The sequence below is a fragment of the Crotalus tigris genome, unplaced genomic scaffold (genome assembly GCF_016545835.1).
Source record: "Crotalus tigris isolate CLP2741 ecotype Arizona unplaced genomic scaffold, ASM1654583v1 scf7180000018491.14276545383:2951260, whole genome shotgun sequence".
Classification (NCBI taxonomy): Eukaryota; Metazoa; Chordata; class Lepidosauria; order Squamata; family Viperidae; genus Crotalus; species Crotalus tigris.
In genome coordinates this window covers 2,728,855-2,741,611 of record NW_024097037.1, presented here as the reverse complement: position 1 = coordinate 2,741,611, position 12,757 = coordinate 2,728,855, and the positions used below count along the sequence as shown (strand labels likewise).

The 12,757-nt window shown below is 44.1% G+C and overlaps 1 protein-coding gene across 2 annotated transcripts in view; it reads right to left on the bottom strand.

Annotated features, from left to right (window-relative positions):
• Positions 1 to 201: 201 nt before the first annotated feature.
• KCTD17 (potassium channel tetramerization domain containing 17) overlaps positions 202 to 12,757 on the bottom strand; it is a 36,356-nt gene continuing 23,800 nt past the window's right edge. For both annotated transcript variants that reach the window (XM_039353116.1, XM_039353118.1), the window contains one exon: positions 202 to 7,236. In XM_039353116.1, coding sequence (XP_039209050.1) covers positions 7,051 to 7,236 — 186 coding nt within the window. In that variant the 3' untranslated portion in view covers positions 202 to 7,050. The remainder of the gene's footprint in view (positions 7,237 to 12,757) is intronic.

Here is a 12,757-nt window from a genome sequence, read left to right as displayed (position 1 = left end):
AGCTCTCAAGACCCACAGCCTCAGGCCTAACTAGTTGGGTTTCAACCTTTTAGCTCTTCTTCTCTTCCTCTAGAATCTTAAGTTGTATTTCCAGCAAAATAAATGAGTTGGTGGAATCAAATGCCATTATGGAAGGATGTGTTTTCTATGCACATTCTGATGAGTACATATTCTCTGAGGGCACAAGAACATGAGACATAGTAATGAGATAGTGAAATTTATTCAAGAGTTTTTACACAGCATCCTTGGACACAATTTAAAAATTGCTGTCTCAATTAACAGAATTATGGATATCTTTGTAGTAAATGTGTGGCTTTATATTAGAAGTAATATTTATCCTGTTGATTTACATAAATGGCTATGATAGTTCCTGGAGCACTGAAATGAAGCATGTACATAGGTGGCTGTGTGGGCATGCAGAAATGCATGCATTCAAGTGTTTCAAAGGGCAGATGCTTGTCCATTAGAGTATTGTGACTAGCCCTTCTCAAGTATCATGAAAAAGAAAAGGTATAGGGAAGAATATATGAGCTTCCCTTCGGCCTGACTTTTTGGGATGGAGAAAATGCGAGTAAAAAAAATATTTGGCAATTGCAGTTACAGTTGTGTATCTGGGAACCTGAATTTGTGAACCATCCCCAATCCCATAGAAATTTAACAGAATTATACAATAGGTTGGAAGGGGCAGGATTAGAGGACACATATCTCCATCTCTCCACTATATATTTCTGCTCCTAATTTCTATTCCATAAGGACATTTTTTTAAAAAAAAGGTATCTCCAAACAGCCATACAGATGGCAACCGCAAGATAAACAGAAGTGAAATTGATCAGCCAGGTAAAAATCAAACCAACGGTATTGCTGAGTCAAATCCATCTTCTTCTCCCTGGGCTGGCTAGTTGCATGCTAGAGGACATTTGTATATCTTTAAAGCTGCCCGCTTGGACATGCTTTCAGGTCTTCCACTGAATGGTACACATATAAAGAAAACAAAATCAGCTCCTCTTCTCTTGGAGTTCCTGCCACCCACTCCCTTGTTCTGCTTACCAGATGGCAAATCTGGAAAAGCTAATGAATTACAACAGGCTGGAAAAATTGCTCTGGCAACAGAGATTTAGAAGGAAAATGAAATATTTGTCATGTTGCAGTTTGCTTGCCTTTAGATCTTCATGGGGTATGTTTCAGCAGTAACATCCACCACAGCTTGTTTTCATCACATTGAAAAAAAGTCAAACTGCACTGCAAAGCCTACCCTTTGGTACATATTATGATGTCACAGGATGTGTACAAAAGTGATGGGGTTTGCATTACAGGATTGCCCCTCCCCAATCTGCAACACCTCTCTTGACCTTCTCAGACACTGCTGTGTTTCAGTAAAATCTGGTGCAGTTCACACCAAGCGAATGTGATTTGCTTAGTGATGTACTTTCAGGAATAATAAAATCTTGTTCAAGAAGGACAACACTCTCCTTCTCAGTCTAAAGGCGTAAGACTTATTATTGGATTTGCTCCCAAGGAAGAATTGTTATTTGAACACAAGCCAAGTTCTCCATCTAGAAGCATATCTACTGAAGGAGAAACACTCCAGCTGGTTTCTTTCTACCCAAAGAGATGTATTTTCTTACACAACTTATGCTGCCCTTTGCAGCTAAAAATGGAACTCTCAAAAAACACAATGTGCAATGCAAAGACCAAAGATTGGAGGGACTGCATCTCTTTATGCTTCTTCTTTTTCACACTGCAAGGATATTCCTGCACGCCAAAATGTTAGAACTCATTTAATAGAGATGGCTGCCCACAAAGAGCAACAGGGATTACCATTTGCAGCAGGATGCAGGACATTCATTGTTAAAAACTCCTGGGGTCCTTTCCAGAACTTCGTCTATTCCCACACTGAGCAACCCTGAAACTTGCAAGGCTAGAAGAAAGTTCTGTCTGTTTTACTTTGTTCTCCCCAGCAGGGGAAGCTGTGACAGCATGAAAAGTCAATTTTGGGGACCATGAAAAATTAGTTCCCGAAAGTGCATTTCCCAACAATACCAGGAGGGTAAGAAAAGTAATCCAGTATTTTGCCAAATAGCAGAACATACAGCAATTAGAGGGTGCTGCTTAGAAACTGGAAAATACAATATTTCATCTTATTCTAACAACCCACCCCATTGTTTTTTAAATAACAGTACAAAAATAAAGTTTTAAAGTTAACTTTAAAAAGAGAGACATTGATCATCATTAGCATCATATCCTGAGACATCTGGTTTGTAACAGCTTTAAAAAGCAGCAAGGATGAACAAGGTCAGGAAACAAAAGAAGTGAGGACAAAACAAATGAACAGGATGCAAGAGAAAAGATAAAAGCATCCGGAGGGCAGGGGGAACCAGGTGAATACAGAGCACCAATGGTCTCAAAGACTACCTGACCTTCGGGCCATAGCAGAGAGCCAAGACATTCCTGCAGAAACAAAAGATTAAAAAGCCTTCTTCTGCTAGAACGTCCCATTGCAGATAATCACAGAAAGGACAGCTCTGTGAGTTGAGCCTTAGGGATGCCTTGATCCTTCCTTTACAACAAAAGTCAAAGCTCATCTACTGGTAAGTGTTAAACCCATATTCCTTGGAAGAGGCCAGCGTTGCTCATCGGCAAAGAGTTAATTCCATGAGACAAGTAGATACATTGAGAAGAGGGTAAATATAAGTACCCCTACACAAAAGACCAATAACAATATTCTTCCTATAGAATGAGCCAGACAGTATTAGAAAACCTTAAATGGTAAGGCCAATTACCATATTCTCTATTCTGATTATAGATGAAATCAATGGTTTTAAGAGTACTTAAATCAGTACTGAATTGCTGCTGGTAATCTAGTCCAAAACTTGGTTTCCTTGGGAATATCAAATTTAACTTTGTAGTCTTCAAAGTTATTAGGTGGGAGAATAGGAACAGTAAATTAGATTTACAGTGAAGGTCTTTTTCTTTTCTTTTTTACAATAAAGACAATGACATTCTAAAGAGAGTTTTTCCTTCCCATTCATTCCATAGGCAAAGCTATAAAATATCTGACTTTGCTTTCTCCACCCCAGTTTTGGACTGATATTCCAGATCACAAAGGAAGAAAAGAAAACCTTAGAAGTGCATAAACAGTGTATACATTAGACTATAGATCTTTGTAGCCAAATATTTTCTCTTTCTAATGTTATTAGGATGGGTTGAATGTTCTATCCCCATTGTAAAAAAACATTCACAGTAAGTTCATTATACAGTTTTCCTACCATGAAATATACCACTGCTGTCTCTGAAGATGGAATCCTAGTTCTTGTTATGAGCTATCTTCTGTAATTTTTATAATGCTTTTGGCCAAGAGACACAAGTGAGGTTTACACTGTTTCATAAAGAAAGACACAGAGTTCTACATGGAAACTCCACATATGTCTCACAAATGGGCACTACTATTAAGGGCAGCCAAAGAGGCCCTATTTCTAGGTGAGTGGGCTACAATTCCCTATAGGGCAGCCTTGTTCTAGGTCTCATGGGAATATCTGATGCCAGTTTTGATCCATCTGGTGATTATGAACAATGTGGCTTTATAGTTCTGAGAAATCTTCCAAAGAAAAATAAAGAGTTTAAATTTCTCTATTTTGCTCAGGTAGATCTTGACTAGTCATCCAATGTCTAGTATGTGCTAATCCTTTTTAATTAAATCTTGGAATTGGGGCAGAAGAAAAAGATTACAATTTATTTCTAGCAAAAAGTGGTCATAAAGCTAAGGGTCCAGGAACAGAGTGTTGATGAAGAACTCTTTTTTGCTAGGGTGTGTCCTTACCTCTGTTTGACCAAAGTTACCATATATACACACCCAATATTAGGCCCAATTTGAGTTTAGGGTTACCTTCCTATTTATGAGCCACCATTACTTCCTTGAGGCAACACTAACTGCCTTACCTCTGGCTAAGAATCCACCATGAAAGCAGCAGCAGCCTTAGCTAGTTGTTCATAATTTGTATGAGCATCTTCTTTTCCCAGTCTGATTTCTTGAGATAATTTGGATCCAGTTTTCTATTTGCATCACAGAGTAGAAGCCTTGGCCATGACTGAGGTAGTAAAGGTGTACTGAAAAGTGATTTAAGCTAGTTGATCCATAGACAAATTGCTATTTCAATTGAATGTATACATTTTGTAGAATGTATGACCAGCAAACGACCTCTTCTAATAATAACGGGTAATAAGCTTAATAAACTATATGATAAATATTTAGTTTAATAAAGTATATACAATCCATCCAAAACCTAGATGCAAGGAAATTCAATAGTATGACTGAGTACACTAAAGCAATGAATATCAAAAAATGATGAAAAGATTAAAAGTACCAAGAAATGCCACTTGTAAAGTACTAGAGAGCCAGTTTGGCCTAGCAGCTAAGGCACCCAGGCTAGAAACCGGGAAATTGTAAGTTCTAGTTCTACCTTGGACATAAAAGTGACTGGGTGATTTTGGCCAGTCACTCTCTCTCACAAGATTATTGTTCGGAAACTACGATGAGTAAGGAATATTAGTTATATTTGCTGCTTTGAGTTTTTTATAATAATAAGACAGGATAAAAAATAAAAAAGAATATCTTCCACAATTAAGAACTGCTCAAATATTTTCTACAATTTCCAAATTGTAACAAGATTTATAATAAGATTGATGAAAAGTAGCTGATCAAGGTCCAATACTTTTAGGCTATAAAACAGGAGATAAAGGAGAACTCTCTGTGAATGTGTGGAAAGAGTGCAGGTAAGAGCTAATTTATTATATTTGGTTTGATACTTTTGCCTCATACTTCTCCCACTGTCTTTTCCGCTCTTGGAAATCCAGTCAAGGACCTTCAAAACAACTTTTAGTAACTAATAATTTATTTAGATAACATTTCTGCTTACATTATTTGGGGTCATTGGGTTGATCAGTAATGTGTACCTCTATTTAGCTATGTAAGAATTGAGAAATATACTAAATGAACAACTATATTCAAGCTTTTATTCAATAAGCTTACATATTTGTTGTATTGTGTACTATTGGCTTATGGGATGATTGTACCCACAAATATCCTAAGAGAGGAAGAAGCAAATTCTGTCTTTTCCCTCACAAGACGCTGGTTCTTATAACTGGGAGCATATTTGCTTTGTGTTGAAGGAATCTGTTTTCCTGTCTTCACGAATTTGTGGATGCATCTTTCACATGTTTGTGAAATGAAAAGCAACTTCTGCCACAGGAACATTCACTGTAGAGGTATGAGACATTCTAGGGCAGTCTCAAGGGAAGTATGGGGTTTCAAGACCATGGAGAGCCAGCCCTCACAAACCTTTTCTACTTCAAGAACATCACTGAATGTCTTGAAATATGAGGGAGTGACAGGTTCTGGCTTCCTGAGGCCAAGAAGTTCACAAACTTTCCCGAAATACTCAGGAAAATCTGATTTTTTAGAAGCACCTGATGGATTTGGGGAATGACTGTGTTCTTCTTCATCCAGAGACAACTCACTCTTTTTCCCATCTACCGGTCTTGAGGGGAGATACCTGAGTACTTTGTACGGGGGGGGGGACTGGGCACCCCTTTTTCATTTGATTGTCTGGCTTTCCCCCTTATTAAGATCTAGAAGGGGAAGAGAAGAGGACCTATACCTTTTGCCTATTTCCATGTTTGGATCCAGTCAGGAAACCCCAAAATGCAGTGTCCTGCTCTTCTGTCCCCCAATTTGCCCCAATGCATGTGGTTACTGTATGGGGTCCAACCCAGGGAAGCAACAAGGGCTGCACAGGTTGTGGTCACTGACTCAGGAGACATCTTGGGAGGGGAAACAAAATGATGAACTGATGTGCCATTGGAGACCAGCCCTGGTTTGACCCCAGCCATTGGGGAGATACTTCCACAAACAATAAACTGCTATTGATGACCATGGCAGAAGGTCTGTTGCATTTATAGGAACAAAGAGAAAAGAGAAGGAAAGGGCCAAAGGAAAAACAAAAATCTGGAGCTGAAAAACAACCAAAGTAGAGGGAATACATAATAGAGCTGACAGGCAATGTACTCTCCGTAGCAGGTAGGACTCAAGTAGGAAAGGAGACATTCTTCCCAGCAGAAGCAATATCAAAGCCCTTCCCAAATCCAGGAAGAAGCTATCACATTACGGATCATTCTGGTTCCAGATAAAAGAAGGAAGATTGGCAAGAAAAAGGAGATCCCTTGATACAGTTAAGTAACAAAGATAGAAGATGCCGATTGCAAAATTTGCCCTCAGCAAAGACAGGGTGATTTTTTTGCAATATAAAACTTTGGTTTTTGTTTTAGATCACAATATAAGTAAGAATAGAAGGGTGATGGAAGGATGAGTAGCTGCCAAAAGCATAGCACATAATTGGCATGCAGAGAGAACCAAACTCAATCTCTGGCTTCTCCAGTTAATGATATCTCAAAGAACAGAGGTAGAAAAGTACTACTCATAACAAAAGATACAGCCAAGTCAGAATGGTCACTCTCCATTTCATTTTTTAAATGAAATGCTTTGTATGTTTAGAAGTCATTTAACAGCCCCTTTTCTCCCGCCTTTAATCTTCTACCGTGATACTCCATTTCTCAGAATCATGAGGCTTATTTTGGAAGACAAATTCAAAATGGTCTCAGTCCAGATACCTATACCTTAGCAAAAAGAGTCCAAGAAAAAGGAAGGTGCTGGGTGAGTCACAGATAAAAGGTGTGATGGTGCAGATGATGTGTTGTCTTTTATCAAAACAGAATGGGAAAGAGAGACCCAAAGGGAAAAGTCTAAACTAGGCTACAATGCAGGATTCTTGGCTCATGAGGAAAAGGAGCATCAAAGGAAAAAAAAATAACAAGAAAAGGGGACCGAGTGTAAAATGGAAAGAGCAGAAAGTAAAAGGCCTCTAAAAGGTTACATGAAGAGAATCAGTGGAATCTTGGGTTGCTGGAGTTTGCTACAAATTTAGTATTAAAACAAACAGTGTAGACAAAAGTGCAACAGCTGCCAAATGCACCGTTTTCCCCCACCTCTCACCAGCCTTAGGCTTTTGTATATTGCTTGATGCCCACACAGGCACTCCATGCACCCTCTTTTGAAGCTCCTCCACCTTCTGCTTGCACTGGTGCCTCCTCCTGCCTCTCAACTTCTTGCAGCTGCAACTCCTCATCATTCTGCAGTTCTTGTTCTGGGTCTTCCTCAGGATTCTGTGTTGCAACAGGCGGCACCTAAGGAAAGAACAACAGAAATAGGAATATCACCAGTAAGGGAGGGGTGATACCATTTCTTCTGTAAAGGCTCTGGAACAGAACTTCAGCTCTGGGTTTAGTTAACTGGGATAGCTCAAAGGCTGAGATGATAATTTTAAGACTAAGAAATAAACCAGAATAACAGAATTGGAAGAGATCTTGGAGATCTTCTAGTCCAACCCCCTGCTCAGGCAAGAAGCCCTACACCATTTCAGACAAATGGTTGTCCAATCTCTTCTTAAAAACTCCCAGTGCATTCACAACTTCTGGAGGGAAGTTGTTCCACTGATTAATTGTTCTAATTTAATTCTAGGTTGCTTCTCTCGTTTTAGCCTCCTGTCCCCTAATCATCTTCGTTGTTCTTCTCTGCACTCTTTCTAGAGTCTCAACATCTTTTTTACATTGTGGCAACCAAAACTGGATGCAGTATTCCAAGTGTGGCCTTACCAAGGCATTGTAAAGTGGTATCAACATTTCACATGATCTTGATTCTATCCCTCTGTTAATGCAGCCTAGGACTGCATGGCTTTTTTTGGCAGCTGCAGCACACTGCTGGCTCATATTTAAATCATTGTCCACTAAGATTACAAGATCCCTCTCACAATTACTACTATTGAGCCAGGTACCATCTATACTATACCTGTGTATTTGGTTTTTCTTGCCTAAATGTAGAACCTTACTTTTTTTCACCAATGAATTTCATTTTGTTCAAGATCCTTCTGTATCTTAAACCTATCTCCTGGAATGTTGGCTATTCCTGCCAGCTTCATGTCATCTGCAAATTTGATGAGTTCCCCATTTATCCCCCAGTTCATATCTAACATTTGCCATCAACTAGCTCTGGGTTGCATTTCAGCTCTTATAATGTCAGCCAGCCCAGCTAAAAGAAGAAGCAATGACGTAAGTTTATCTTACAGTATTATTTATAAAAATTACAGTTAGATCAGGGATAAGCAACCTTTTGGGAAAGCACACTTGGAATTTCAAAAGCATTTTGTGGCAAAATGGCTATCAGGGAAGATATTTCTGTTCATAAAATGGCTCCTATAATGGACACCAGCAATCATAAAACATCCGCCTAACAGAAGGCAAAGTATCATTTCCACAAGATGCCTCCTATAATCTTTTGCGAGATCCAAATGCATTCCTGAAAATATCTGTGCTTTGTTCTGCAATATTTCATCTTCCTTCTGTTTTATTTTTTTAATTAAAAAAATATTTTAAAAAGTGAGATGGAATAGGGAGCCTGGTGGGCACATTATCTCTCAAAAGCCTCCTGTTACCTTTGCTGAACTAGATCATGCACATGAAGCACTGTAAATACTTAAAACATATGTAACTAATATTTCGTCAATGAAGAACTTGGGATTAATCACCTCATTTCAGAAAATCCCTCACTCTGGAATCTGTTAACAGAAAACCAAGCAGGACAATACCATGTAGAATTAAACAAAATGCTTGCAGTTCTGCGGAACTACAAATTTATTTGAATTTTGGATTATCATATCTATGAAAGGAAATACGTATGAAAATGTAATTCTGCTCCATCTCTCCTTGTAAAAAGAGTGCAATATTGTCAAGACATCCTTCTCTGTCCTCAAGAAAAAGCAGCAGGCAAGGTATGGGTGACAGATGACTTTTTCATACTGGAGAAAGTTAGTGCTGGGAGTGAACTCTCCCAACGCTTTACATAGCCACTCCGTGTTGGAGCCCCACCCCCCCACCGCAAGCCAGCATCTGGCATGCAGAGCTCATAAGGGGCCAGTCGGGACATTGCTTTCTTTCCTTGTCACGCATCGGATGGCTCGCTGGAGCAGGTCCCAGGCAGGTTTCCAGCATCCGAATAGCCAGGAACCAGATAGCCCCTCCCCTTATTCCGCCGCCGCCCGCGGCACTGGGCCGCTTGTCCTTGCCTCGTGCCATGGCCTGCGAGGAGTCCCCTCTTCACAGCCACTGCGGGGATTCCCCTCGTCAATGCACCGAGGTGCTAGACAGTTGGCAGAGTCCCAGCAGCGGCTCCTGCCGGCGAAGAGGGTGGCCAAGAGGTTGCGGTGGCGCCAAACTCCTGCACCCATCAGCTGCCGGCCCCCTGGACCCAGACTCAGTTCAGCCGGCGGCAAGGCAGGCCGTGGTGAGTCCTGGCAGTCCCGGACGGTGAGTTGGTGGAAGGGGAGGCGACAGTTCAGTGTGAGGTTCCCCCACCCCTCCTTTGAGTGTCAGGTCCACGGGGCTCAACAGGCAGCTCCCTCTACCAGGACTCCACCTGAAAGGAAAGAAGACTTGCATGAGTGGTCATCCGTCCCAGCAGACAGATCAGCCGACTCTCCCGCCTGGCTTTCTAGGGCACTGGCGATGGAAGGCTCACACCAAGCGGGGGGCATAAACATCTGCCTCCCTCACCCACAATGCCTCTATAAGGGCATAATTCTCCCAGAAACCTGGATAGATGTAGTCGGATAGCCACCGGGTTAATGACCTGAACGACCCGAAAGGGACCTAGGAACTTCAGCACCAGTTTCCTATAAGGAACCCGTAGCCAGAGATACTTCATAGACAGGTAAACCAGGTCGCCCACCTGGAAGGGTTTCTGGGTTTCCATTTTTTATCGGCCTGCACCTTAGTGGCTTCCCTGGCTTTCACCAGGGCCTCCTTAACTGCCCTCCACACACATCCCACATGCACCATCCACTCCCTAGGTTGACAGGGCAAGGGATCTCCTTGGTTGTACTCAGGTATGGGGGTAAAGTCTCTGTCATGCACCACCCGGGAGTAAACCCGGTGCTACTATGCACTGCATTATTATACGCCACCTCTACGAACGCCACCAGGTCTACCCAGTCCATTTGCTGGTGAGACACATAGCTTTGCAGATAGCGCTCCACCATGGCGTTTGCCTGTTCTGCTGCCCCGTTGGTGCTCGGATAGTACGCCGAGCTGAAACACTGGGATGATCCGATGAATCAGATGAACTCGTGCCAGAAGCGAGCCACGAACTGCACCCCCCAGATCCAAAATGATTCGTCGGGGTACTCCGTGCAGGTGGTCAACATGTGTAATGAACAGCCTGGCCAACCTCCGAGCAGACAGCAATCCCTTACACAGAATGAAGTGCACCTGCTTGGAGAAAAGATCCACAACAGCCACGGCTCTCCAGCAACTCAACAATGAAATCCATCGCAATGTCCTCCCAGGGTCTGGTTTGGACCGCCACTTGTTGCAGTAATTCCAGGGGCTTCCCTGTACGGGGCTTTGCTGTGGCACAGATGTGGCACCCCCCCGGACGTAGGCCTCTGTGTCCGCTTTCATTCCGGGCCATGAGAATTGACGCCTTGCCAAATGTAGGGTCTTGAGAAACCTGAAGTGACCTGCCTGTTTCGTGTCGTGGCAACGTTGGAGCATCCCCTGCCTCAGTGCTTGCGGAATGTAGAGTTATCATCACACCAAGCCAGACCATCCCATTTCGTCAGCAGGTGTGGATTGTCCTGTAACCAGGGGTCATCCTGGAGTGCTGTCCTTAGCTCGTGCCCCAGGCCACCTGCCACCATATGGGGTACCGCCCTCGTTGAAGCCTGGCAGTAAGGGGGCATTATCGCCTGCACCACCTCCTCCCGCTTGCTATTATATTGAGGCAGTCTCGACAAGGCGTTACCCAGGAAATTCCACCCCTCCGGTACGTACTTTAACTGGAACTGGAACTGCCGGAAATAGTGTGCCCATCAGACGTGTTTAGGTCCTCCATGGTGGTAGTATAGATGAGAATATCATCCAGATACACAAGTACCCTGTGGTACAAGTGTTCATGCAACACTTCATTAATGAGTTGCATGAATACCACAGGAGCTCCCTGCAATCCAAAAGGCATGACCCGAAACTGGTAACTACCAAGCGGGCAGTTGAAGGTCGTCTTCCATTCGTCCTTTGGCTTGATGCGGACTCGATAGTATGCTTTGCGCAGGTCCAGCTTGGTGAATATCTTGCCCTGTGGCAGATGGGTCAGGAGGTTCTTCATCAATGGAAGGGGGTACATATGTTCAACACACACCCCATTGATGCTGCGGAAGTCCACACACAACCGGAGGGAACCATCCTTCTTCTCCTTGAACAGGACCGACGCTGTGATCTGGGAGCGGGCTGGCTGGATGAAACCCCTGGCCAGGTTTCGGTCGATGTAGCGATGCAACTTCTCTATCTCCCGGGGTGTCATCACATATATATGCAGCTTAGGCAGTTTTGCTCCCGGCACGATGTCAATAGCGCAGTCGATCGGTTGGTGGGGTGGCAGGATGTCTCACTCACGTTCGCCAAAGACCTCGACGAGGTCGGCATACATAGCCGGGAAGCTGTTGCCCTGCCCTGTGCCGACCTGGATCGCTTTTGCCCCTCTGCTGCCTCCCTCCGCCTTCTTGGGGTCCTGGGTTGGTGGCCAGGGACCAACTCCCAGGTATAGGTTTCGATAACCGCCCTGCCACCAAATCATTGGGCCCCACTTATCCAAACGTGCAAGCCCCAGGATCACTGACTCAGTCATGGAGGGGACCACAATGAACCAAAGGACTTCCCAATGGCCCCCATCTCCATCCTCACAGGTTCTGTTATGAGAGTGGCCAGAGCCCCCCCTAGAAGGGACTAGTCCACCTGCTCAAATTGGATCGGGTTAGCCAACCGTCTCACCTGGATTCCGACTTCGGTTACCACATCCTTACTGATGAGGCAGCAGGTACAACTGGAGTCAATAAGGGCCCTGTATTCCCCCCATGACCTGTTTGTGGGTTTATTAGGGTGATAGGGATGGCGAAGGGGCATACCGGCTCATTTACCATGGGATCCTCGGCTGAGTCGTCCGCACTGTCATAAGCCACCAGCTGGTACCTGGTGGAGGATGTTGCCTCTTCCCCCGTCAGAGGCGGCCGTTGAGGGGTATCTCCTTCTGATTGCTGCACTGCCTGCAACTGTTCTGTGGCCTTCTTGGGTGTAAAACTGGCTTTCCTGGCAGTTGATAGGTTACTTTGCAGCATGGGAACCAGACACTCTGCTGTCCAATGCCCTGGTTGGTTGCACCGAAAACACCGGAACGCCGGCCTAGAAGGCAGACTGGACGACCCTGGTACTGGAGCTTGGGTCCTACAGCCACTGTTTCTGGGTTTCTCTGCTACCCTCCGGGGCGTGAGTGAGTCCTCCCCCTTCCTCCGGAACTGCTGCAGTCCCGTGTCCAGTTCAGCTACCACCTGGAACCACTCTTGGAGCCGATTCGGAACACCCCTGAAGACACATGCCTGGCGTAAATCTCGGTCCAGGCCTGCTCGAAAGTGACGAACCAGGAGACGTTCCGGCCATGACCGTAGTCTCCCAGCCACCCGTTGGAAGTCCCGGATGTATTCCATGGCGGACTGGCCCCGCTGTTTCAACGCCAGTACCTCCGCCTCAGCCCACTAGACCCGGGAGATGTCCTCAAATCTGGACTGTAGAGCTTCCAGGAACAGGCCGGTGTCGGCCAGCTCCC